Genomic DNA, 26,802 nt, shown 5'->3' with positions numbered 1-26,802 from the left:
TACTGCTATTATTGCTACTACTACTTCTACGGCTATTTCTTTTAGTTCTTTATATTTTATATCCTCGACCTCGTCTGTCCTGTTTGCAAGATACCGTGTATCTATGTTTGTTCTCACGCTCATGCTAATGCTCATTTTCCCCCTCAGAGAATAATGAATCTCTATTCTTGTTTCTATCCATTCTTAGGCGTGTTGGAGTTTTACCGTTCTGATGCCAAAGCATTCTCAACAGAGGATGAGATGGTAGGTGATTATTTCTTGCAATCTCTTCTAAAAAGAGTGAAATTTTCCATTCTCAAAGGAATTAGTAGAGAGTGAATATGTACTGAAGATTCGTCACTCCTTGGAGTGAGGAAATTCACTAAATTCATTAGATTGAAATAGATAGCGATCAATTACCAGTCCAAAGTTGGATTGAAGTTTTCAGTGGAATATATTTAGAATTTAATCTTATTGGATTGAAATTTGTTTGACTTTCAATCAACAGAATTTGGAGATAGAGAGAAGACTCACTCGAATAGAAATGTTGAGTAAGACCAAAATGTATAAATGTGGAACCGTCTGCCCTCTTGCTCAAAGTGCACAGCTTTTTCTTTTTGATTGGGCAATGAATTAACAATATATTTTCACAACTGAATTCTATCTCAGGCAAATAAAAATATTCATTTAAATTCACATATATTGTTCATCTCGAAAAGAATATAGAAACGTTTTAGTAATGCCCTTTCCTGTACTGTTCACGACATGAAGCTTGAATATATTGAAACAGTGTTTATTCAATTTCAGGTCTTGCCAAATTGTACTTTGTGTGGTGTTGATGGTAGTTACATTAATGAAATTGATGACATTCAGATCAAAGATATTAGTTTGAATGGTATATTGCTGTTTGGTTGTGAATTGGTTATGTGGGTGTGACTTTTCCTTTAAAGGGGGAGTTCACCCTGACAAAATGTTTTTGTGTAAAAAGGAGAACAAAATATTGAAAATTATTGGTGAAGGCTTGAGGAAAATCCATCAAAAATTATTAGAATTTTTATTTTATGATTTGTGACATCATACGCAAAGCAGGTTCCCTTGCATTGAACTTAAAAAAGAAATCAATGAAATTACATTTCTGATGTTTTTATTGTAATATTTAGTCATTATGAACCATTAAAAAATGAAATTCCTGCATTTTGTTTTATGTACCATACGGGGCAGCTGCTCGTGTATGACCTTTATCAATATTTTTACAACAAACTTTCATCAAGGGGAACTTCCCCTTTAAAGTAAAGACTTATAAAGAGTGCATATAACTATTAATAGTAACTGTTTTTTCCAGCTTAAATCACACTTCATTGAGTAGCATCCTCCCTTTATCCTCTTACATCCATTTTGGTTTTCAGCACGCTGACTCGTATTTATTATGGGGGACGCTAACCGTGCATTATGCACAGGTAAGTACACATTCGATCAAAACACAAACCACAGAATTTTTTTTTTATGTAGATTTGCATTCCATTCTCAAAGCAAGCACACTATTGTTTATTGTGTTGAGAGTTGTGTTAAAGGCAGAAAATACACACAAAACTAGAGTAGTTTGTTCCATGTAGATTCATACATGTATTTTCTTATTAATTAGCTTTTATATTTTATGTGCACAGTCTATATACTGATATAATGATGAAGCAAGTGAGGGTATATTCTGAGCATTATATTGTACTGTGTTTTCCATCATTAGTGTCATGAGAAAAATCTCCCATATTAAAATGGATTATGGTGGCCATTATTTTACTAAGACCAATATTTAAATCCCCATTATTGAGCACACTCATGGAAGGTTTGCCATATTTGTATAACCATTATTCATCTAAACATGAAAAAAAATCAACTTTCTTTTTCTTTCAAATCACTTGCAAAAGAGCCAAGATGCTATGGGGTTTTTTTTAGGCTTAACCAAAACTTTATTTGGCACTTGCCCATATTTAAGTTAACTGAAGTTTATTATAAGCCTTTTTTTCAAATGTTATATCTGCTATCAGATCATGAATTTGAGAACTCAAAGTGTAGCTACTATAGAGTCCCCATTTTTGCTGAATTGCAAATTAAAATTCTTTGTCTATTACCTCATGATCTGTATTCTGTGAAATTTGGGAAACAGGATGAGACAATTGTAAATAGTGAACAACCGGTGTGTTGGCTCAGTTGGTAGAGCGTCCGTCTCACAACCGGGAGGTTGGGGGTTCAAACCCCGGCCGCGTCAGACCAAAAGACGTTAAAAGATGGGAGTTGCTGCTACCCTGTTTGGCGTTCAACAATTAAAGGGATAGAGCCTCGTCGATCTGGCGCTGCACAGTGGCTGCCGGGCCCACGATCAATTGGGCAAAGCAAATTTTCGGAGTATTTCATTTCATGTCTATTTCGAACAATAAATTATGGATTTTTCATTTTCATTATGGAAACATTAGCTTTTTTTACGCAGACTGCAGTATTCATGCTACACGCTGAATGGAATTGAATGGTTCTGACGTTTGGTTGATTTCACAAGACTTCAATCTTTAAGTTCATGATTTTTGTTGCAAAATGTGCAATTGTTAGCTGCAAAGTTAGCATTTTTTTATGCAATCTCTGTAATTTTAATCGTGAAGTTCCCAAAGATAAAATTGCAGTTTGCAAAAAAAGTTGAAACCTTCAATACGGAAATTGCAATGGAAATTGCAAACTGAAATTGCAAATTTTGCAATGAAAATTGTAAACTTCACGGTGAAAGTTATGTGTCATGTGTGTGATTGACCTTTACCTTAGAGCCACCATAGATATGTTTGTCAAATTTTCCACCGTGTTTTGCTTATATGACTTTGCTCTATTATGATTTTTACTGTATTCTTTTGGCATTCTATTTAGGAAGTGACCTGAAAATTGCATTTCTCATGACATTCTAGTGCAAAAAACTAGGGAATTTAGTCTGTATGTATATGTACTTGCAAATGCTCTTTGCAGTAGTATACATATATAAAACAATTTTGTTTGAGAGGTTCTTATTTAAATTCATAATGTTTTTATTATTATTTTTATTGATAAATCAAATTCCATGCACATATATGAATATATTGTCTTTGTGTTGCATATACATGTATCAGTTAGTCAGTAGATTATAGACATGTGCACTTTTTGCAAGTAAAATTATTAAAAATTGTTCATTTGTAAAGAAACTTTCATCTCCAAAAGAGAAAAAAATAATGTACAGCACAAAAAATAGTAGTTTATGTTGATGTTTATATATTATCCATATTCCATAAATGTACTGCCTAATTACATAATTTTTGCAACAGTAAACATTGCACCATTTCTGATATGATTTTTAATAGTCCCATCAATGCATGTTTTTGTTTGTTTAATTTTTTTGTCTGCACTGCTTCATGTTTGCAATATTTGACTTGTTTGTGTGTGGCTTGCTGACTTCATGCGCTTCAACGACCTCAGTTTGGAAATGACAAGGACTTTGACAAAAAGGTTTGTGAGAGTATGATTTTAGCTACTTAACAAATATGTCTTCATTCCGTCTGGAGTTGCATAATGGAATTTCTCTGAAGAGAGCTTCAAAAATATATCTGAAAAAATATAATCACTGTACCATACAGTGTTCATATGCTGTATTTTGATAGCAATTAGCATTAGCATTCCCCCACAGAAATTTTCAAGCTTGCGGCATGCTAGTAACTAGCACGCGGCTAGCTTAATAAGAGTGTAATGTGCGTGCAGAGTAATAGTCAAGATCAAGCGATCTTTTAGCGAGCAGGGACTGTTCACTAGCGTGCACTCGCTTATTAAGCGAGCGCCCTGCTAGTTACTAGCATGCGGCATGCTTAAATTTCTGTAGGGGATTGTAGGACGACTACTGGTGAGAATGGTATTGATGATGATAATGCTAACAACAGTAGTAGTAAAATTAATAAAAAATAGTACAATGATAAGAGCATAATAATAATAATGATAATTATAATGATAATAATACTAATGATGATAATAACAAAAACAACAAAAATAATATTTATAATAAAATATAGATAAATGAATAAATGAATGGCTTTAAATCGAAGGATTGAGACTCAAATGTCCAGTCTGTCATGTTATCTTAGTTATCTTGCTTCTTATTTTGCACTTACCAATTTATGATTTGCAATTCATCTCATTGTGCGAGTTTGGTAAATCTATTTGTTGGACTGAAGCTTAGTAATTTTATTGGGAGGTTTGATTAAAGCATTCAAGTTCCTAATCTTATAATTATTAGAAATTATTTTAAACTTATCCAATTTATAATTTGGAATTGATCTTATTATGCAAATTTGTATTATCTATTTGTTGGACCATCCCTATAAAGAGTTTCAGTATTACTGAAGCTTATTAATTTGTTAGGGAGGTTTCTTAAAGCGTTCAGGTTCCTAATCTTATAATTATTAGAAATTTGAGTATCCCAATACCTTGTCATTCGGATACAATGTGTCTCAGAAAAAAACATTAAAGAATATGAATATCTTGTACATGTATAATAATTGTATGACCATAATATTTCATCAATGATGCATCTTTGTGAAGTTTATATCCTATTTTAATCAGTGCAATTGTTTTTTGATACATTTTCCATATATGAAATAAAAAATAAAACGGTTTGAAAAGAGGGTGCCAAAAATTAATTTGATTTTGCAGTTTCTGTTTTTTTCTGCTTGCCCCTAATGTGATAATTAAAAAAGTAGATATTGAATAATTTTACATGTACGTATTATGTAGATAGCACAGAGGTTAAGTTCAAACTTGGAATCCAAAGGTCATAGCTAATTATATATTCATAAATGTGCACCATTTGCTTAAAGTAGGGGTGTCTATGTCTAGTAGAAATATGAAAATTCTACTCTAGTTATGATTTTACCAATTCTGCTTGTCCTTCGTATCTACCTTTATGCATTGATAACTATCTTCTTAGGGAGAAGTGAGGTCAAAACAAAGGAATTATGTGAGGCAATTTATTCTATATGGTTGTTAATGTTTTGTTTTGTGTAAATTGCATCACTAGCTTAAATTTCCATTGTAATAAATGTAATGTGCAAATGTAGGGAGTGTGAAATTGATTAGTTATACTTGTGAATAGTCAATTTTAAAATAAAACAGTGAAATTAAATAGTGACATATCTTACTTTACTTTCTTCTGTTTAGCTGTACGTTGACATGATTAGACAACGGAAACAGAATGATTTCCTGCTTGCTGTTACAAAGTAAGTCTGCAAATATCTATTGCTATTCCAGCTCTTTCAAGATTATAAGTTTATCCATTTTGGTTTTAAGAGTTAATACATGTACCTCTATTTTCAAGTTTTTTGTTTTTATTTTTAAGATTACTTCATGTTCCAACTTTTGGAACATGATGTGGGACTATTGAGGTTGGTACATGTGTGTTGTGTTTTCCTAATCTAGTCTCGGGGTTCAGACTTTCGTCTTTCAAACAGAGGTTGTGGGTTTAAATCCCAGCCATGGCGCGTTTACCTCCAGCGCAAAATTCATATATGTGGTACTGACCTCAACCAAGGTGAGGGGTTGGGTTCCTGGCTTGATGATTTATTCCTTGAATGTACCGAGTGCTGGAAGGCAGCTTAAACTAAAAGCCTGGGTAGTGATAGATATTCTTTGTCTTCTCTGGAAAAAGTGCTCTACCAGGCAGGGTTCCCAGCCCATCAGGGAAAATTATTTAACTTTTTTTCCAGTCAGGGCAATATCAGAAATTGATTTTTTAAAATACTAAAATCGGGGGAAAATCTAAAACTTTGATCGGCCCAAAAGTCGAAAGCACGGTGGTCAGTCAGACTCTGTTATATTTTGTTGCATATCAAAACAGCATTCATTGAATGACTGGTTAAGGTGGTTTGGGGATATGGTTGATGGCTGCATGGGGAGAAGGGAGGCCATTACATGCCTGTGTAATAGTGCTAATTTGTTTAACATTATTGTTTTTATACTGAAAATGCATGAAATTAAATGCAACAACTTTGACAATATGCGAAACTGGGAGTGGGTTTAAATGACTATCAGGGAATTTTTAAACTTCATCAGGGAAAAATCGGGGAATTTTGTATTCCTGTAAGGCTGGGAACCCTGACCGAGCCATTATAATAATACCCAGTGTCTCTCCATTTCCACACGTATACACCATAGAAAGAGCTTTGTAATATTACCCACCACCACACACCCTCACACACACCCCTAACAACCAACAAGAGGAGATCCCCTAACCCCCGTGGGTTTCTCTCACATTAATTTCCCTCCTCACCTTACCACACAGTATACCCTGTCTCATTAGATGTCCCAGAAACTCTAGCTCCGATTTCCGCCTCACCTTGTTCAGAAACCTATCCAACACCCCTCTATTATCAGCGTCTCTATTGCATCACCTTTTGTCCGCTGCCGATGGGGAAACTTGCTGCATCCATTACGAACGCTCTCTAGAAAATCATCTTGCTTTGTGCCATTCGACTTAAACTTGCCTTTGGATCTGAACATTAGGCCTCGTTCAGACATGGGGTCGATTACAAAAAGACTTACAGCTGTTGTAACTTGCTGCTATGGTAACTCCCATGGAATCCTTGATTGGGATTGGCTGTTGAGCCCTGTTACCATGGTAATTACCATATTGACAAAGTTACAATGGTTCTAACTCTTTGTGAAATGGGCTCATGGTTTGGAAAGGCACAACAACATTTTTGTGTTCATATATAGTCAATGATATATGAGGTGTAGAGGTATTGTGGCTCAGTGGATAAGTCTCCAGACTTTGATTCACATGGTCTGAGGTTCATATCCCACCACAGCACTCCCATCCTTTGGCAAGGCAATTTTCTACACTTGCCACTCTTCAACCAATGCTTTAATGCCCATTCAGGATAGCAGTGCTACAACTTGGTTATGATATGTAGTTCATATTGAGCACTGTGTATTAAGTGCTAGATTAATATTGCATATTTTTATCATTATGAGGCATCAAAATGTGTTGCAGTCTTGGCAAGAGCCAAGTGCCCTTTTTAGGGGGGAATAAGCAACCAAACTTTATCCACCTATCAATTCTTTCAACAGGTTTCCAAAATTTCAAAGAAGTTGGCACAAAAAGATCTGACTGAGTTTAAATGTTTTCCATTCCTTGAAACGATGGGGCTTATTTTTCTTTATGATGTTCAAAAAAGGCATCTATGCAGCATCGTAATAACTGTTTTCTTTTGTTTTATTTACAGATCAATCTTCACAGATATTGTCAGTATGGACAGTGTAATCATGAAAATCATGGTAGGTTTCTGGGGAAAAATTGCATTGGGGCTCGGAGAAATTTAATCCCGGTATGTTGAAAAGAGCCCTGGAAACTAAAAAAAAATGAGCCCTGAAAAATCCCTTTTCATCGCAATGTTAATGTTTATCCAATGTTGCAGGTTTAGGCAATATGCTGTGAAAAGTAGCCCTTGGAAATAATCTTTTGCCTGGGAAATTTGCTCAAATGAGGAAGAGCCTTTTATTTGACCATTTAAAATCTAAAGATTTGTAATCAACCATTACAAATTATGTTTGATTACACTACCCCAACTCCTTTAGTCCTTAACATGCAATCCCTATTACTCAAGTTTCAACTTATTGAAAGGCATCTCCATGCTGAAAATTGTTTGATCTAAATAAGTAAACCAAGCATAAACTGACAAAGTAATTGAATTTTAAATCTTATAGCCATATTTTGTGAAAACGGTTATATGCATACCATCATGGATAGACAATACATGTAAGTGGACTTATGATGTCCTGCTACAGTTATGTGTCATCTCTTTCATATTTTCATCTTCTCGACAGAACTTTGCTCAGAAATTAGTAAATGCAGACAGGGCTTCACTGTTCCTGGTGGACAGCAAGAAGAATGAACTGTACGCTAGGATCTTTGACATCGGTAATGGTCTCGGTAACCCCATGGATGACAAAGACCAAAAAGAGATCAGGCGAGTCCTTTATCAGTTTAATCTAAAGAGTAACCATAGATCCATTGTTTGTTGATGATGAGAAGAATGAACTGTACGCTATATGTAGGATCTTTGACATCTGTAGTGGTCTTGGTAGCCCTATGGATGATGAAAACCAGAAGAAGATGAAGTAAACTACACAAGATTAGCCATCATCCCTTGTTGATGGCAAGGAGAATGAACTGTATGTTAGGATCTTTGACATCTGTAGTGGTCTCGATCACCCTATGGATGACAAAGATCAGAGGAATATGACACAAGAAAAGAATAGCCATCATCCCTTGTTGATGGCAACAAGAATGAACTGTAAGCTACATGTAGGATCTTGGAAATCTCTAATGGCCTTACCTTATGGATGATTAATACCAGAAGAAGATCAAGTAAATTACACAATATTAGTCGGCTGGCAAGAAGATTGAACTGTATGCTAGGATCTGTGATATCCATAATGGTCTTGGTAATCCCATCGATGAGAAGATCATAAAAAGATCAAGTAAATTAAAACACAAGCTTAGTCAGGGATCATCCTTTGTTGATTTTTTTTTTTGGGGGGGGTTATTATGTCAAAAAAATGATACATATTGAGATTCAAAAATGATAACAGAAGAAAGCATTTGACAGGTTTTTTTTTTCTATTTCTGATAAAATGGCTGGAAAGGTTAAGGAAGGGTCAATAAGAGCCTGTCCGCAGGAAGCCGGATGGTTGTTCTTTCCATAGCTAGAAAACAATTACACGGGTCAACTTCACTTTAAACCCTAAATCAATAACCATCGAGCCGAGGAATATACCGATTACCAAGAATGATGAAAATACATAGTCTAATGACTAGGATTAAACCTGGTGGCTATTGATAAAAGTCTGTTAAGCAGTTTTAATTCTTATCTTCTTTTCAGGTTCTCAATGGCAAAAGGAGTTGCTGGTCATGTGGCTTCTACAGGGGACATCCTCAATATTCCTGATGCATATCAAGATGAGAGATTTAACAGGTATGATTTACAAAATCCAGTGTCTAATCTTTATGTGACCAACCACCCCAAAAACAAATGATAAGTTGTCAAAGAGTTGCTGAAGGTCTATGTAAATAGCCACAATAGTAATTTGTTCTTCACAAAGCAAAAACTTAAAAGTGAGCTATCTGAAAGAGTAATTCTAGATTTTGAAAGTGTAAGTTCTAATATTCAATAGATGACAAGATAGACGGGTTTTTTTTACTGCTTGGTTGTTCTATTAATTTATTAATTTTCAAAAAGTCAAAGTAATTTGTTTTAAAGAAAAATGAACAATTCTACAATGATTTGAAAACTCTGTGATCAAAATTTAACTTATTGACATTATTCTGCTTTTCGTTAATTATGGTTGTCTTGTTGTATGTAACAGTATTTATATTTCCATGCTCGAAGTTGAATAATGCATTTGGTTGTTATTAATTTTCACCTTATTTCCGTTTTCTTCTTGATCTGTAATAGAGAGGTCGATCTTCAAACTGGTTACGTCACCAAGACCATCCTGTGTATGCCTATCTACATCAGAGGAAAGTGAGTGGATCTCAGGAATGCTTTTATTTTTTTAAACGTCACCCCTTGCCTGCATGGTGGCCCTTTTTTTATATTCATTTCATGACACATTATTTGTCAGATATTTTCAGTGACTTGTAATAAGCTACTGAAAATCCTTGCGTCTGATTGGCTTGGAGCAAATTTTTAAGTACAAATCAATGACAAGTCTTTTCAAGAAATGCATTCCTAATGCTTATGGTTGCTTCCAAGGGGATTTGTGTTTGGGGGAAGCTCTTCTCCATGAGTAATGTTTAGTGTTGTAAGTCAAGCCATGTGTGAATGCGGTTCCATGACATTTACTCCAGCGATAATTACTCCGCTCCAAATTCCATACACTAATCTAATGACCAATTTAAAGGACAAGTCCACACTAACAAAAACTTGATTTGAATAAAAAGAGAAAAATTCAACAAGCATAACACTGAAAATTTCATCAAAATCGGATGTAAAATAAGAAAGTTATGGCATTTTAAAGTTTCGCTTATTTTCAACAAAATAGTTATATGAACGAGCCAGTTACATCCAAATGAGAGATTTGATGACATCACTCACTCACTATTTCTTTTGTATTTTATTATATGAAATATTTTTATTTTCTCGTCATTGTCATGTGAAATGAAGTTTCATTCCTCCCTGAACACGTGGAATTCCATTATTTTAACATTTTGTGCTTCAGGCAAGGACGTCCTAATCGTCAAATTCATAAAAATTGAAATATTGTATATTTCAAACAATAAAAAACAAAAGAAATAGTGAGTGAGTGACATCATCGACTCTCTCATTTGGATGTAACTGGCTCGTTCATAGAACTATCTTGTTGAAAATAAGCAAAACTTTGAAATGTCATAACTTTCTTATTTTACATCCGATTTTGATGAAATTTTCAGCATTGTGCTTGTCTGATTTTTCTCTATTGATTCAAATCAACATTTTTCTGAGGTGGACTTGACCTTTAAACCCTGGGTTTAACACTATACCCTACTCTAAACCTAAGATAAAACCCTAATGCAATCCTAATCCTACATCTGAGATAAGATTAAGCCAGGAGCAATTTTCACAGGAGCAAATGTCATGTCACAGTGAATGCACCTCATAAGACATGTGAGAACCAATCATTTTCGTTGACAGTGTAATAGGCGTTGTTCAGATGGTGAATAAGAAGAACGGGCTGTTCACTCGGGCAGATGAACAAGCGTTCGAGACGTTTGCAGTCTATTGTGGTCTGGCGTTACATCATGCAAAGGTTAGTCTCAATCAAGTCTGTCTTACGGCCTGTGTAGTAACACATATTTTCGTTATTAAAGGCAGTACTTATTTTCAGCCGTAAACTTTCTGCGTTTAATTGTATTCAAATTAAATTGATGATCACATTGTGATGGATACCACAACTGGTGGGCATTTCATAAAGCTGTTCGTAAGTTAAGAGCTACTTTAAGACCTGGTATTTATTTCATGAAATGCTTCCCCCCTGACAGACAAAATTAAACATATATCCCAGGGGGCCATTTCATAAAGCTGTTCGTAAGTTAAGAGCGACTTTAAGACAACTGGTGATCCTTTCTTGTGGTAAATGTTATATTCATTGGCGATGGTTTACCGCAGAAAGGATCAGTCTTTCTTAAAGTCGCTCTTAACTTACGAACAGCTTTATGAAACGGCCCCCTGGGATATATGTTTAATTCTGTCTGTCAGGGGGGAAGCATTTCATGAAACAAATATAGTCAGTGATATTAACTGACTATTGATATAAGCTACTGTAATCCTTGCATCTGATTGGCTGAGAGCTAATTTGTCAGTGACATCACTATGCGTTTCATGAAAGTCCCCCTTGAATGATCTGAGGTAGATGTGAATATACTGTAAAAGTGGAAATTTCTGCGGTGTGGAAATTTTCCCGTATTTTGGGGCAAGATCGGCGAGCGCGAATTTAAAAACACATGAATTTATGAGCATCCATTTCAATGCAAGTTTTGAACCGCAGTTCAATTGCATGTATCACTGGCAAAGAGATTGCATAATTTGACCTTAAGATGGCGGCATTTATGCAAGAAAACTTGAGCTCCAAATTCATGTGCATCGCGAGAATTCGTTCCAAAGCAATGCAATCATTTTTAACAGTCGCAGATCGGTATTCAAATTATGATTTTGGTTGAAATATAAATTGCTTTTGCTGTTTGATTGTTGAGTGTTTACATCTATTTAGTATTTGAGAAGACGTTGGGTCGATCGCCCATGTTTGTTGATTGATCCCATGCACTTTGAATAGCCTTAATCTCCCGGTGCTCGGCCGTCCATACCAGGCCAGCAGCTAGTAGCAGCGCCTCCGTTTTGCCTTTCCCGATGTCCGCCCCGCAAAGAAAAGTTGCGCTAAATGTTACAAAAGCTCATGATTAGATCAAAACAATGCTGAATTATGCCGCCCTAGAGATAGAATTATGATCAGAAAATACAATTTTGTTGCTGAAATTTTGATTAAAACCATTCACAGATGGGCAAGAAGGAAGTGACTTTGTGATTATTGAGTATGCAGCGCGAATTTAAGAACCCGCGAATATGTTTTGAAGCCGCCAAGCATTAAGAATCAACCTAGTTGCAAATTTGAAATTTGGGGGTTAAAAGAATGGTGTAATGTCATGAAGGATTTATTTTTTCTCTTGTAGCTGATGCTGTGATAATTTTTAGGGTTTCCAGCACATCAGGGGAAATTATTTTACTTTTTTCCGTCAGGGAAAGTCAGGGAATTAGGTAAAAGATACCTCAAATCAGGGAAAATTTCCTCAAATGAGGGAAAAAATCAGGGAATTTTGATCAGCCCAAAAGTCGAAAGCACAGTAGTCAGACTGTTCTACATGTATTTTGTTGCATATCAAAGCAATATCCCTTGAGTATATGTGGTTATGGTGGTACACATTAATTTTACATTATTGTTTTTATACTGATGTTATTCACTGCAACAACTTAGAAACATTTGTGATTGTGGCTTTTCACAAACCATGCCTCATCTCTCCCAATGAGTAATGGAACCACAAATATCTGCTGGCTGCGCATAGGAAGGCTCGGCAATGTGCCAAGTTCTGGCCACATATTTAACATTTATTTTATTTGTAATTGAAACTGTTTGACACGAAAGTAAAAGAAGATACAATGCTTCATTCATGTATGTGTACAAGAACAATATTGTTCTGGGGCATGGAGGGTGGAGGGTGCGAAGCCAACCCCCTTCAGACCAAAGCACAACAGGAAAAAAATAAGGGCCGTCAGCAAGTGGTGGGGTTTCGGGGGGGTCGAGATGGGCGAAATGTTCTTACTGTCAGTGTTGCTATATTCATCTACTGTAGTAATGTAGTACATACAGTACTAGTATTCTTCCACTACTCAATCAATCCTCCACCTACCTTGAAAAAGCTGTTGACAGCACTGTTGTAGTTTTTTACTAGCATAATAACACCACATTTTAATTTACTTGGCATTGCAGCTGTATGACAAGATCCGACGGTCAGAGCAGAAACATAAGGTCGCTCTAGAAGTTCTCAGCTACCATGCGATGTGCATGGATAACGAGTTCAAAGGTCTCAGGAACATGCCTCTCCCTGACCCCATGCCTGACATAGCAAGGTAAGTCAAAATACTTCTGAAACCAGTTTAAGGATATGTGTAAGAGGCAATTTAGAAAAAACATGGAAAGAAGCTAAAGGAAAATGCCTATTCCAGAGCCACATGCTTGATGTAGCATGAGTAGGAGAATAGTTATGTTCCCCATCTTATATAATGTGTAATGTATCACATTTGAAAATTTGAAAAGGGGCTCAAAGGACTGGTTTCTTTCAGCAAAGACATGTATCCGGTAGTTGAAGTTGCAATGTACTGAAATTTTGATATCCGGTCCAGTGTTGAATTTGATATTTGAGTAGAAATTTGTATTTTTCTTCTGATGCTTCTAAATATTGACTTCCATTGTCCTGTAAATCAGTTGGTTTTGTTGTCAGTGCCAGGACAAGAGTCTGAAGGTCTTTAATCTCTCGCTTGCTCATCTTATCTTTCTTTTCATGTTTATACGCTATCTATTTAACTGGTATTGTGCTCTAATTTGAATTACTTCTAGGCTGTTTTCACTTAGTTAATTAAAAGGAATATTTTTAAGGGAGGCCCCAATGTACAAGCTAAGCTTTTTAGCAGCCTCCTCCTTTACCAACGTTTGCAAAACATTCTTGCATATGTTGTACGTTTCAAATATGCTTATTGTTTACTAATGTATGTTAAGATGTACAACAGAAATTGACTTTTTTGATTGTTGGAAATGGTAATACATGAAATAAATTTGAATCGATATATAGTACTTTGCAAACTTTTGTATTCAACTTAGCCCATCCAAGAAGAATTCAGTCAAATAAATATATCATTTGATACATCTTTTCTTTCTCCCTCCCTCCCTTTCCATAGATATGACTTTTCTCCATGGGGATTAGAAGAGGAAGCTAAGCCGCTGTATGTGCTATGTATGTTCAAGGATATGTTTGATCTCAACAAGTAAGTTTCTTATATCTCTAATTGTTGTTGCTCTTGTTGTGCCTCTGATGGTCATCTAAACACGTCACCAGCCACAAGTTGTTGTTGTTGTTGTTATGGCCGTAAGAACACTGTCACTATTTAAAATTAAGTATGTGATTCGTTGATAAAGAATGTGCTGCTCAAATATTTCCTTTCAAGAACTTAAATTTCAAATCTGCAAATTCGAATTCACACAATACCTATTTGGCATTTTGCTCTCTTGAACCTGTTCGTTTTTGTTTTCTTTTTCTTGTACATTTATATAATGTTTTCTATGACCCTGATTTGGGGCTTCTGAACAGTCTTTTGTCACATCTTTTGTAGAAATCTTATTATTTCTTATGGCTTCGAACTACCATATGATGCCAATGGTCTTCAATGGGCATTACCCTTTTTGTTCAAAAGCTAGATTTATGTTTGTTCATTTTATTCTCCGTAAGATCAAAGAATAATTTCAAATAAACTTTGAAGTTATGATAAATTACTGTATATACTTGGGCTTTGTTCTGATAGATGGTGGTATGGATTTTGATTAAAAGTGTCCCTTTTTTCTTGCTGTATTATATCATCAGCTTTGTTTTACCATTTAACATAATTGTGAAACATGGATGTTAACAAATGTAAGAAAAAATATTCTGAATAAAGCAAATTCTGTCAATGATCATTGGAAATATTGTCTTAGAACTAATAAAATTCCAAAGACGTTAGTTCAATTAATTTGACTTGAGAAAGTAGAGTGTGTGAGTTACATCTGTCATAATACTATATTCCAAAGCTTATTAGCTGTTAGTTACCTGTTTATCAGTGAATGAAAAAATGAATATTCCATTATTTCATTCTCTGTTTTTATTAAGAGGTATGTTTTTCTTTCATCTTCTTAGTGTTAAGGTATTAATTGTTCTCTCATGTGTGATAGAGTCTTACTGTCACAAGTTGACTACTTGTATCCACTACACATGTGTCCGTTTCTTTATCCCTATTTTCTGTTGTTTTGAAACTTTCATATGTTTGTGTATTCTTCTGCATCATCACTTTCACTATTTCAACAAATTCTCATTACACTGTATTCTATGTAGCTAATAATCATGTAAACAGAGACATCTTCAAACATCACCAAACATCTCATTTATTCTGCAAGTACATACATTATATTTTAACCATATCTCCTAGTTCATCAAGGACTTGTTTTTCTTTTTCCTCTTATTGTTAACTTGCTTCATGTTTATTCTCTGTTTCTTATGTTTCTAGAGTTGTATGTAGCTTCCACTTAACTTTGACCTGCATCATGTTCATTTACCATCATTCTTGTTACCATTTTATGCAATTTCTCTACTTATCTTTAACTTAACCCTAAAAAGACTGGGGGGGCCTTTTAGGCCCCCCCTGTACATAAATCGCGATAACTTTTTTGCGCATGAAGCGTTCGCGCCGCCATTTCATGACTTTTTTCTCTTGAGTGTTGCGCAACTTTTGATACCAAATTTGTATATCCCCATGCCGCGGTTGCGGAGTTACGTAACATTTTCGTATCACATGTCACGTAAGAAATTGAAATTTGTATTCGTTTGTGTGTAAAGTGTATGGTATTTGAATGAATGTTATACACATTGTTTTCTAACTACATTTTTATTTGTTTCTTTCTATATTATGTCACTTGTGAATTCAAGTAGCAGTTCTAGGATATGAAAATTATGAAAAAATTGCATAAAAAAATAAAGAAATACATAAGAAATGCAAAATAAAGAAATACATAAGAAATTAAAATCAAAGAAAAACATAAGAAAAGTAGTGCAAAATACCAGAATCGCTTGCACAACTATATTCTTGGGTGCAGGAAACACTGAATAGACAAGTAATGTCACACTTTAGTTGATTATGCTATAATTGATATTGAATAAGTTATATATTACACAAACCCAAAATATATCTAGAATACTCAAGAATTTGCAAACAGGAATTTATGGACCGCAATAGGTACCAAAATATGAAAAATTCAATTTTTTGATAAAAATTTGCATATTCGCATAATTAATTATGAATATAATTTGCATAAATTATGTGATATCTCTTATGCTTTGTTTTCACCAGCTAGTGTACATGTAACACATCACTTGTTTATCTTCCAAGATTGCTTTGGCTCATTGCAAGAGAGTGTAATGCAATAAAACATGCCAAATGTTGTATTTCTCTACATAACGTGTGCAGAGTACTTATTTGCATATTTAGTAATTACTAATTTGCATAAGCATATCTAATAATTCAAGCACGAAATAACACAATTCCATGATAAACAACCTCTTCTTACAGCTGAAAACCTTGAAACAGGAATTTATGGACCGCAATAGGTACCAAAGTATGAAAAATTCAATTTTTTGATAAAAATTTGCATATTCGCATAATTAATTATGCATATATTAAAAAATACAATGAATATCAGTATTTTGACTATGTTTTCTTTTAGAGGACATGACAAAGGATGTGTGTGCCAAATTTGGTTGCGATCGGACGACCAACAGCCGAGATCTGCCCCCCCCCCCAGTTTTTCTAGCCTCCAAAATAGCCCAGTCTTTTTAGGGTTAAGTTTTACTTACATCATGTTCATTCACAGTCACTCTTGTTCCCACTTAATACAATCTCTCTTGTTATCTTCCACTTAACTTTGACTTGCATCATGTTCATTCACCATCACTCTTATTCCCTATTAATACAATCTCTCTTCTCTTCCACTTAACTTGACTTGCATCATGTTCATTCCCTATCACTCTTGTTCCCACTTAATACAACATGTCTCCTCATTTTTTACTTAACTTTAAATTGCATCATGTTCACCATCACTCTTGTTTTCACTTAATACAATCTCTCTACTTATCTTCCACTAAACTTTGACTTCCATCATGTTCGTTCACCACCACTGTTGTTCCCTCTTAATACATTTCTCTACTTATGTTCCACTTAACTTTGACTTCCATTATGTTCATTCACCACCACTCTCGTTCCCTCTTAATACAATCTCTCTACTTATGTTCCACTTAACTTTGACTTGCATAATGTTCATTCACCATCACTCTTGTTCCCTCTTAATACAATCTCTCTACTTATGTTCCACTTAACTTTGACTTGCATCATGTTCATTCACCACCACTCTTGTTCCCTCTTAATACAATCTCTCTACTTATGTTCCACTTAACTTTGACTTGCATCATGTTCATTCACCATCACTCTTGTTCCCTCTTAATACAATCTCTCTACTTATGTTCCACTTAACTTTGACTTGCATCATGTTCATTCACCATCACTCTTGTTCCCTCTTAATACAATCTCTCTACTTATGTTTCACTTACATTGTAACTTTGACTTGCATCATGTTCATTCACCATCACTCTTGTTCCATCTTAATACAATCTCTCTACATATGTTCCACTCAATTTTGACTTGCATCATGTTCATTCACCATCACTCTTGTTCCCTCTTAATACAATCTCTCTACTTATGTTCCACTTAACTTTGACTTGCATCATGTTCATTCACCATCACTCTTGTTCCCTCTTAATACAATCTCTCTACTTATGTTTCACTTACATTGTAACTTTGACTTGCATCATGTTCATTCACCATCACTCTTGTTCCATCTTAATACAATTTCTCTACATATGTTCCACTCAATTTTGACTTGCATCATGTTCATTCACCACCACTCTTGTTCCCTCTTAATACAATCTCTCTACTTATGTTCCACTTAACTTTGACTTGCATCATGTTCATTCACCATCACTCTTGTTCCATCTTAATACAATCTCTCTACTTATGTTCCACTTAACTTTGACTTGCATCATGTTCATTCACCATCACTCTTGTTCCCTCTTAATACAATCTCTCTACTTATGTTCCACTTAACTTTGACTTGCATCATGTTCATTGATCATCACTCTTGTTCTCACTTAATAAAATTTCTCTACTTATGTTCCACTTAACTTTGACTTGCATCATGTTCATTCACCATCACTCTTGTTCCCATATTGAACACAGTCCACCACCAGGTCATCCTGATCATCAACAAAGGTATTCCTCCAGAGAAGTAGACGAACTTCGTTATTTGATTTGAGAATCCATCATTGTTGCAGTTTGTGTGGTTTTTAGATGAAATTTATCATTTTCGATTCATTTAGCAGAGACCTGAACGCCTTGCAATTAATAAAACTTTGGGGATTTACTTAACTTTACCATATTTCCAATACGATAACCACAAGGAATTTGAGAACCTTTGTTAAAATTGCTGCCTAACACAAACTAGTTCAGACGTTCTATGATGTTTCCATGCACATCTTTAACGTACACTCTGCTATAGCAATTCAAAGTACTACAAAGTAAAAATGCTGTTTAGAATTTTATACAATGCTTTTTAATATATGAAACTTACTGTAGTTGTTTAACAGTTTAAACAACCATACTTAAATTCTTTAGAAATAAGTATAAAAAATCAAACTTTGTTGTTTAATATTACAAACACTTGTTTAAACTGTTTAGACAACTACTGTAAGGTCCAGGTAGTAAACAACATTGCATAAAATTTGGAACAGCATTCTTACTCTGTATACTTTTGTTGCCTTGTTCTGAGGGATATCGGTGCAGCACACAGTCTCTGAACCAGTTTGTATCAGGGGACCGTTTCATCAACATTTTTGTCCGACAAGTTGTCAGATCTGACATCTTTCCTTGATTCTGATTGGCTGAGAGGCACTGTTACTATAGTAACTGTCTGATAAAATGGGACTTGTCGGATAAAACGTCCGACAAGTCCTTTCATGAAACGCTCCCCCGGTGTCCCACATTATGAAGAGGGCTGACTTCCCATCATTATACAGTTAAGATATTTTATCGTGCATGTAAAATCTAAACCCTATTAAGATGTAGGCCTACTTTTGAATCAACCCATGGTATTGGACATAAATATGATGTGAGAAGATAGTCTAACATTTCACTTATAAAACCTTGATCTATATTATGCAGAACTTAGGAAATGCATGTTTCGTACTTTCATTTTTTTTCTCAAACTTTCATTTGGGGGGAAGGAAAAAAGAAATCGTTGCATTTAGTTGCAGGAAATTGATTAATTTGGATTCTGTGTCTATAATGGCTTCTCTTTACATAACCGTCTTCTGGGTAGCTTTGGGTACTTTTACTTGCAGGATTTGTGCAGTTGTTTTGCTTTAGAAGATCAGGTCTCTGAAATTGTCATTAATAATCAGCCAAACTAACAGTATACATCATAGCTAGAATAGTGCTAAAACGGTTTTGTGCTGTGACTAACATCTTGGATGATTTAATCCATTTAATCCTTATCAAGAATATTTACTGAGCTATTATTTTCTTAGGTTTAGTTACAACTAACACAAACCAGACCTGCCAACCAGTATGTTTCCGGCATATTTAGTACGTTTTTGCAACCAAAATATGTCAGTACATTTTTTCTTGAAAAAATATGTTTTTGTAAAAAATAAAATTATTATTATCTCTATTTATCGATTTCATGAAACTTACACAAATATGGTTATTAGATCAATTTAATTTCAGGTAAATTTTTTTTTTATCATTTTGTTAAAACCAGGGTGAGATATACACATGTTAAAATGTTTTTCTTTTCATCTGCAAGAACAGTGCGCATTTTAGCTTGCATGCAGCTTGAGCGCCGCGATCAGGGCCCGCGGAACGGTTTTCAAAGTGGGGGGGCTGAGCCAAAAGTGGGGGGGCTGACCATGCTAAAAATCACAATTATATGGTCATTTCTACACTTTTGTACACAGTTTTGGAAAAAATAATTGGGGGGGCTGAAGCCCCCCCAGCCCCCCCCCCCGGTTCCGCGGCCCCTGGCGATGAGCGAGTGCGCCACGCATTTTATTATGAAATACACTTTTTTGGAAAAATACACTTGTTTATCACAGAATACAATTTTTCATTCCCAGAGGTTGGCAGGTCTGTGTACCTTAGAATAGTGCTTGAAAAGGATGGCCTTGCTGTAACTAACATTGATTATTGATGATCAGAATCATTTCCCCCTAATTGAAATTATATGATTTATCATTTTTTAGGACTACCTGCAATTAGATAGATGGACATCCCTGATCCCAACTACTCCTATACTTACATATACTTTTTGTCCTTCCTTCCATCTTGTTCTCTGCACATCATATCAGCACATGGACATGTTTGTGCAGTTCACTTGATTTATGCCATGCACCCTGGAATGCCTTAACTTTTTAACATTTGTCTTCTATAGTTTTTTATTTGGTTTTCAACTATTTTATGTTCCTCTGATTCATAACAAAACCATTTTGCTACTAAGGGGATTGACTTTTGTCAAATATAAATTTCAAGATTTCTTATTGCCTTGTATCAAACATGTGCCATGGTAAGTCAACCTTATCTAGCCCAGGAAATTTTGAACCTGCATAGCCCTCAACTTTTGATTTTGCAATCACGATGAAACTCACTTGCAACATTATCTACAAAATTTTATATTAAATTTTTCCAAATTATTTGAATTTATTTTCAATTGATTGATCATTCTTAATAATTCTTGCGTAAAATTATAATTTTGCTGTAAATATTCAAGCCAAGTTCTTAAGCTTCTTAATTAATATGCAGCAGTGCCTATCCTCTGAGCATGATTCAACCAATGTGCTGATGAATTTTATACAGCATGCAGCTGAAATTTAAGTGCATCTTCACTCTTAAATCTTTGTTTAAAAAGGCTTGTAGAAATTTCTTTAGAACAGTTTTTGGTATAGCGAGAAACCATTACAACCTTTAGGGGTTCCTGGTTGTTGTAAAGAACCCTAGAACTGCTCAGAATTCTCTTCTGCTTCTCGGAAGAACAATGAAATATTCTAAATCTGGAACAGAGGAAGGTTCTAAAATTTCTAAGAACATTAATGAAAGACTGCTCGGTTAACATTAGCTTTCTATATTTGTAACCCTTAGGTTTGACTATGATGAGCTCTGTCGATTCATCTTAACCGTTCGGAAGAACTACCGTAGAGTGCCCTACCATAACTGGACCCATGCCTTCTCAGTTGCTCACAGTGTCTATACTATGATCAAGACTGGCAACGGCCAAGTCTTCAATCCATTAGAGGTAAACGTTTTTCCCATTATTTATTTGTCATGTAAAATATATTTTTGTGTAGGTGGGCTTGGCCTTTGATTAATTTTTAACTTTCAGATACTCTTTAAAGGTAAATGCTAGTTTTGGTAACGATATCAAAATGAGTTCGTACAGAATCCAATGAAATGACCACCAAAGTGTCTGTTTGTATAAATAAAATGCATGTGCCAAAGGATTCTGGAAGAAATTGTGTAATTGCTGAGAAATCAGCAAATAAGCACAGGATTTGGGTAGGGCGTCAGGCCCGACGCTCCAAGCAATAATTATACATTGTCCCACGTGCGCTTATCTGTGTTGGGGATCTTCGGTGTGAACATTTTTCAGCGTAGATTTCAAGATTTCACAAAGTTCAGTTAATGTAACTGTACCAGATCTAGATCCTCGATGATATACTGACAATTAAGCCTTGTTTTACAGACTTTCTCATGAAATCAGTGTTTACTGCAACTACTGGAATTTCTCTTTAAATTGTTACTGTTTGTATTATGTAACATGCCATGTCATTCTCGCTTTATGTACTTTGGCGTGAAGCAAAAGCAAAAGAATATGTTTCATACAACATGACCTCTGACCTTTTATGTAGGCCTTGGCTCTGTTTGTCGCCTGCCTATGTCATGACCTTGATCATCGGGGCAAGAACAATGCCTTCATGGTGAACACTGCATCACCTTTAGCTTCGGTCTACTCCACCTCAACGATGGAACACCATCACTTCAACATGACCATAACGATACTCCAGGTAAGACCATTCAGGTTTATTCATGATGAGCTTAGATGTGGTTGTCTCTCACTCACATGAATAACCTAAAGACGCACTTAGACCAATCTGATGGACCACTTCAGACAGTTGTCAGAGTGTGGAGATGCAGTATTCTGGTGTTCTTTTGCGCTTAAACACTTTTGTTGGATTCCGTAGAGTTTTCCACAGATGCTCTCTCTCCTGAAAATTGCTTCGATGGAAAAATCAAGTTGATGAACATGGTGATGGAGGCGACGATGATGATAATGGAGATGATCAATGTTGATGATGATGATGATGATGATGATGATGATGGCATTCATGATGATCATGCTGATGATGATAGTGATCATGATGGTACTTGATACTTGATGTGACAATTCCTCTTACAGCTCTAAAAAGCTAAACTGGAATGGATGATGATGGATGGTGATGGTGATGATGATGATAATGAGCATGATGAGTATGATGATCATGATTATGTGGATAATAATGGCATTGATAATGATGATGATGATGATGGTGATGATGACAATAATGATGATGATGATGATGATTTTTTTTTTACTTTTACCTACCATTGTTTCCAGAATGATGGCCACAATATCTTCAAGCACTTATCGTCAGAAGAATACAAGCAAGTCTTGGGTGACATCAGACATGCCATCCTAGCTACGGACCTGGCTCTCTTCTTCCCAAACAAAGCCAAACTCAAGAAGATTGTTGAAGAGAAGAAGTTCTCTTGGGACAACCAAGAACACAGGTACGTAAGAGGAAATGGTGTCAAATCATCTGTGAAAGGAAAATCAAACCCATGGATTCTCAGATGAAGGGAAAGTCCAGATGATTTTAGGGAAAATATACACAATTATTTCAAAGCCTTAAATCGAATATCCGTATGGGTGTCATTGTTGTAGTAGACCCAGATATCAATTATATATTTTATTTTTGACAGGCTCATATCAAAAGATTAACATTGAAATAACAGATTGCGTTGATATTAAGAAGTGCCTTTGCAGTGCATGTTAATGCTCTTTTTAATCTAGATCCTTAAGGATTTTGTAATTAATTGTCCCTACAAAATGGATAGTCACTTCTGCTACATGTATAAGATGATTTTTTCCTTTTATATGTGTAAATAAAAATTATCTGGACTTCTCTTTCAACAATGCGATCACTGTCAAACATGCCGTACAAAATTTTCATGGCATGTGTCAGACATTGTTAACCAACTGTTGTGTTGAAAAAGTATACTTTAGTTTAAGTATAAACTTTTGAAATATTTTTAAAGAAAATGCTATGGTGACTTGTGGTATGGATGGGGTGCTATGAGGGTAAGGAGGGGTGATATCATGGTGACTGGTGGTATGGATGGGGTGATATGAGGGTAAGGAAGGGTGATATCATGGTGACTGGTGGTATGGATGGGGTGATATGAGGGTAAGGAAGGGTGATATGGTGACTGGTGGTACGGATGGGGTGCTTTGAGGGTAAGGAAGAGTGATATAATGGTGACTGGTGGTATGAATGGGGTGGTATGAGGGTAAGGAAGGGTGATATGGTGACTAGTGGTATGGATGGGGTGATATGAGGGTAAGGAAGGAGGATATCATGGTGACCCTTGGTATGGATGGGGTGCTTTGAGGGTAAGGAGGGGTGATATCATGGTGACTGGTGGTATGGATGGGGTGCTGTGAGGGTAAGGAGGGGTGATATCATGGTGACTGGTGGTATGGATGGGGTGCTATGAGGGTAAGGAGGGGTGATATCATGGTGACTGGTGGTATGGATGGGGTGCTATGAGGGTAAGGAGGGGTGATATGGTGACTAGTGGTATGGATGGGGTGATATGAGGGTAAGGAAGGAGGAAATCATGGTGACCCTTGGTATGGATGGGGTGCTTTGAGGGTAAGGAGGGGTGATATCATGGTGACTGGTGGTATGGATGGGGTGCTGTGAGGGTAAGGAGGGGTGATATGGTGACTGGTGGTATGGATGGGGTGCTGTGAGGGTAAGGAGGGGTGATATGGTGACTAGTGGTATGGATGGGGTGATATGAGGGTAAGGAAGGAGGAAATCATGGTGACCCTTGGTATGGATGGGGTGCTTTGAGGGTAAGGAGGGGTGATATCATGGTGACTAGTGGTATGGATGGGGTGATATGAGGGTAAGGAAGGAGGAAATCATGGTGACCCTTGGTATGGATGGGGTGCTTTGAGGGTAAGGAGGGGTGATATCATGGTGACTGGAGGTATGGATGGGGTGCTGTGAGGGTAAGGAGGGGTGATATGGTGACTGGTGGTATGGATGAGGGTAAGGAGGGGTGATATGGTGACTAGTGGTATGGATGGGGTGATATGAGGGTAAGGAAGGAGGATATCATGGTGACCCTTGGTATGGATGGGGTGCTTTGAGGGTAAGGAGGGGTGATATCATGGTGACTGGTGGTATGGATGGGGTGCTGTGAGGGTAAGGAGGGGTGATATGGTGACTGGTGGTATGGATGGGGTGCTGTGAGGGTAAGGAGGGGTGATATGGTGACTGGTGGTATGGATGGGGTGCTTTGAGGGTAAGGAAGGGTGATATCATGGTGACTGGTGGTATGGATGGGGTGCTGTGAGGTTAATAGGAGGTGATATCATGGTGACTGGTGGTATGGGTTGGATGCTATTAAGGTAAGGAGGAGTGATGTCATGAAGACAGGTTGGTGAGATGGGGTGTATTGAAGGAAAAGTATCAAGTGAAAGACAACCAGTGGTGTAATGAAGTGATAAATGAATCGAAGGTGGAGACAACAATCCAGTGACTGGTATGTGTTGAATGCGTTCAAATGTGATTCAAAGTGTTTGCTGCGAAGGACGGCAATCAAGTTGTATTTCTTGGATTTCCTGCACACAACCCTTATATATCTCCTCGTTTTCTTTGCTTTACTCATCTTGCACTTCTGTTAATGACCCACCCTTTGAACCTCGTACATCTTGCCTTCCCTTTTTCCTCCACAATCTCTCTCTTTCTTCATTCTCTGACTCTTTATCTGCATGGTCTCCTCTCTGTCCCGTACTTCATATCTCTCTCTGTTTTCCTCTTCACTCATTCTTTCTCTATCCTCTTATCTCTATCCTCCTCTCACTCTCTCTCTCTCTTCCTCTCTCTCTTCATGTCTCCTTCCTATCCACTAATTTACCATTCATTGCTTTTATTGTTCTGTTATTGTTGAGTTATACTTTATACTTTCTTCGCTTGGTTTGTCACATTTCCTTTATTTTTCACATTTTTGTGTGCCATCCCACCTTGTACAATTAATCACTTTTTAACACGTTTTAAAATGGGAATCCCACCCTGGCATAAGGTTTAGTAAAAAAAAGAAAGATAATCAGAAGCCGATCAAAGATAAGTAAACCAAATGATGACTTTGATGTAATATTTTGATTACTGCTTTTCAACCAAAAACATTAAAAATGTTTTCCAAAATGTAATGTGATATTTTTTTTGATGGAGTGTTGCAGCATATGGAGAAATCATCATCTTTCTCATCTTAAACAAAGTTTTCACTATTTCTGCTGAATTGTTTTCATTTTGTATCTGTGTTTCTTATGCCAGTGTGGAATTTCACAAGCAAAGGTACATGTAGTGGCATTTGTAAGCAGCAAATCAAAGTATTTATATTTCCTTGAATACAATTTGAATTACTGCCAATATTTCCAAATATTCCATGGAAACAGAACACAAAATATCCTTAATTGGATTACCTGGACAACTAAAGAATTCCTGAAGTTATATGTTAAATATGCATTACATCAGTGTAGGTTCTACTTTTTTCTTTACTGTTTATTCCAGAAAATATTTGAAATAACTTTATTTCATGAGAAATATAAAAAAAACAATAATAAATGAAAATGTCAATTTGACTCTTCACTTGAGATGTATTATAATCTGAAAAAAAATATACACTCTGTCAAATTTTGATGTTGCAAATTTATCTAATCTACTCTTTGTCATAGTTTAACTATTGAGCGAAAAGGTACAATATAACTCTTGGCTCAAGTAACATGAAGCCTAGCAATTGATCATTGGAGTCATAGGACTGATTTTGATGACATGAAATTTAATCATCTGTGCACAATGAATCCACCACAAAAATCAACTGATTGTGCGATTGCTAATCTTTGTAATTGAAAGGTTGAAAGAGTGACAATCTTTTTCAAATGTTGTATTTGCCACTTTAAATGGTTCGATCCAACACTTAAAATGTTGGATTTGGGTTTTTTGCAAGGTTGGATGTAACATTTGGAAAGAGTTGTCACTCCCCCAACATTTCAGTTGCTGATTCAACGTCTCAATTTTCAGCATGTAATGATATGTTTTATTGAGGTAAATGTAATATAAGAAATTTCACATTTTAATAATTTGCTGAGCTATATTTCCATCCGTTTTCTATCTACTGTTTGAAGAAACATTGCAGAGGAAAGTAGAATGCAAAGTTGTAAACTTTCATCAAATGCCACTACCTTATAACCCATCATATTTTCATAGCATTGTGCTCTTTACTTGTCTTTGGATTTGTGTGGTTTTGCTTTTCATATCATTTTTTTGCGTTAATAGTCACTGGGTCCAGGTTTCTATCTTCAACTTAATGAATTATAAAGTCCATTTCAGAAATACCTACTATTTTCCTGTAATTATAATTCCTGGATGCAATTGCTGAAAGCAATTAACCCTGTCATATCCAACTGCTGTAATTGAATAGACAACAGCTCCACAAGTTTTCTTTAGAAAAT

General features: G+C 35.9%; 1 protein-coding gene across 6 annotated transcripts in view; it reads left to right on the top strand.

Annotated features, from left to right (window-relative positions):
* The window catches only part of LOC121430781 (probable 3',5'-cyclic phosphodiesterase pde-5), a 112,668-nt gene that overhangs the window by 66,861 nt on the left and 19,005 nt on the right, over positions 1 to 26,802 (top strand). For 4 of the 6 annotated variants that reach the window (XR_005972066.1, XM_041628179.1, XM_041628176.1 and 1 more), the window contains 15 exons: positions 188 to 243; positions 1,386 to 1,436; positions 3,463 to 3,492; positions 5,191 to 5,249; positions 7,254 to 7,305; positions 7,855 to 7,997; positions 8,913 to 9,005; positions 9,486 to 9,554; positions 10,704 to 10,818; positions 13,051 to 13,190; positions 14,016 to 14,102; positions 18,150 to 18,182; positions 21,102 to 21,255; positions 21,869 to 22,024; positions 22,615 to 22,787. Coding sequence is in view for 5 of the 6 variants with exons in the window: in XM_041628179.1 (XP_041484113.1) it covers positions 188 to 243; positions 1,386 to 1,436; positions 3,463 to 3,492; positions 5,191 to 5,249; positions 7,254 to 7,305; positions 7,855 to 7,997; positions 8,913 to 9,005; positions 9,486 to 9,554; positions 10,704 to 10,818; positions 13,051 to 13,190; positions 14,016 to 14,102; positions 18,150 to 18,182; positions 21,102 to 21,255; positions 21,869 to 22,024; positions 22,615 to 22,787 (1,411 nt within the window). In the remaining variant the exon portion in view is untranslated. The remainder of the gene's footprint in view (positions 1 to 187; positions 244 to 1,385; positions 1,437 to 3,462; positions 3,493 to 5,190; positions 5,250 to 7,253; positions 7,306 to 7,854; positions 7,998 to 8,912; positions 9,006 to 9,485; positions 9,555 to 10,703; positions 10,819 to 13,050; positions 13,191 to 14,015; positions 14,103 to 18,149; positions 18,183 to 21,101; positions 21,256 to 21,868; positions 22,025 to 22,614; positions 22,788 to 26,802) is intronic. The other 2 variants (XM_041628177.1, XM_041628178.1) reach the window with 2 other exon arrangements.

The sequence above is a fragment of the Lytechinus variegatus genome, chromosome 17, assembly GCF_018143015.1.
Source record: "Lytechinus variegatus isolate NC3 chromosome 17, Lvar_3.0, whole genome shotgun sequence".
NCBI classification, from domain to species: Eukaryota; Metazoa; Echinodermata; class Echinoidea; order Temnopleuroida; family Toxopneustidae; genus Lytechinus; species Lytechinus variegatus.
This window is presented reverse-complemented; position numbering and strand designations above follow the sequence as displayed.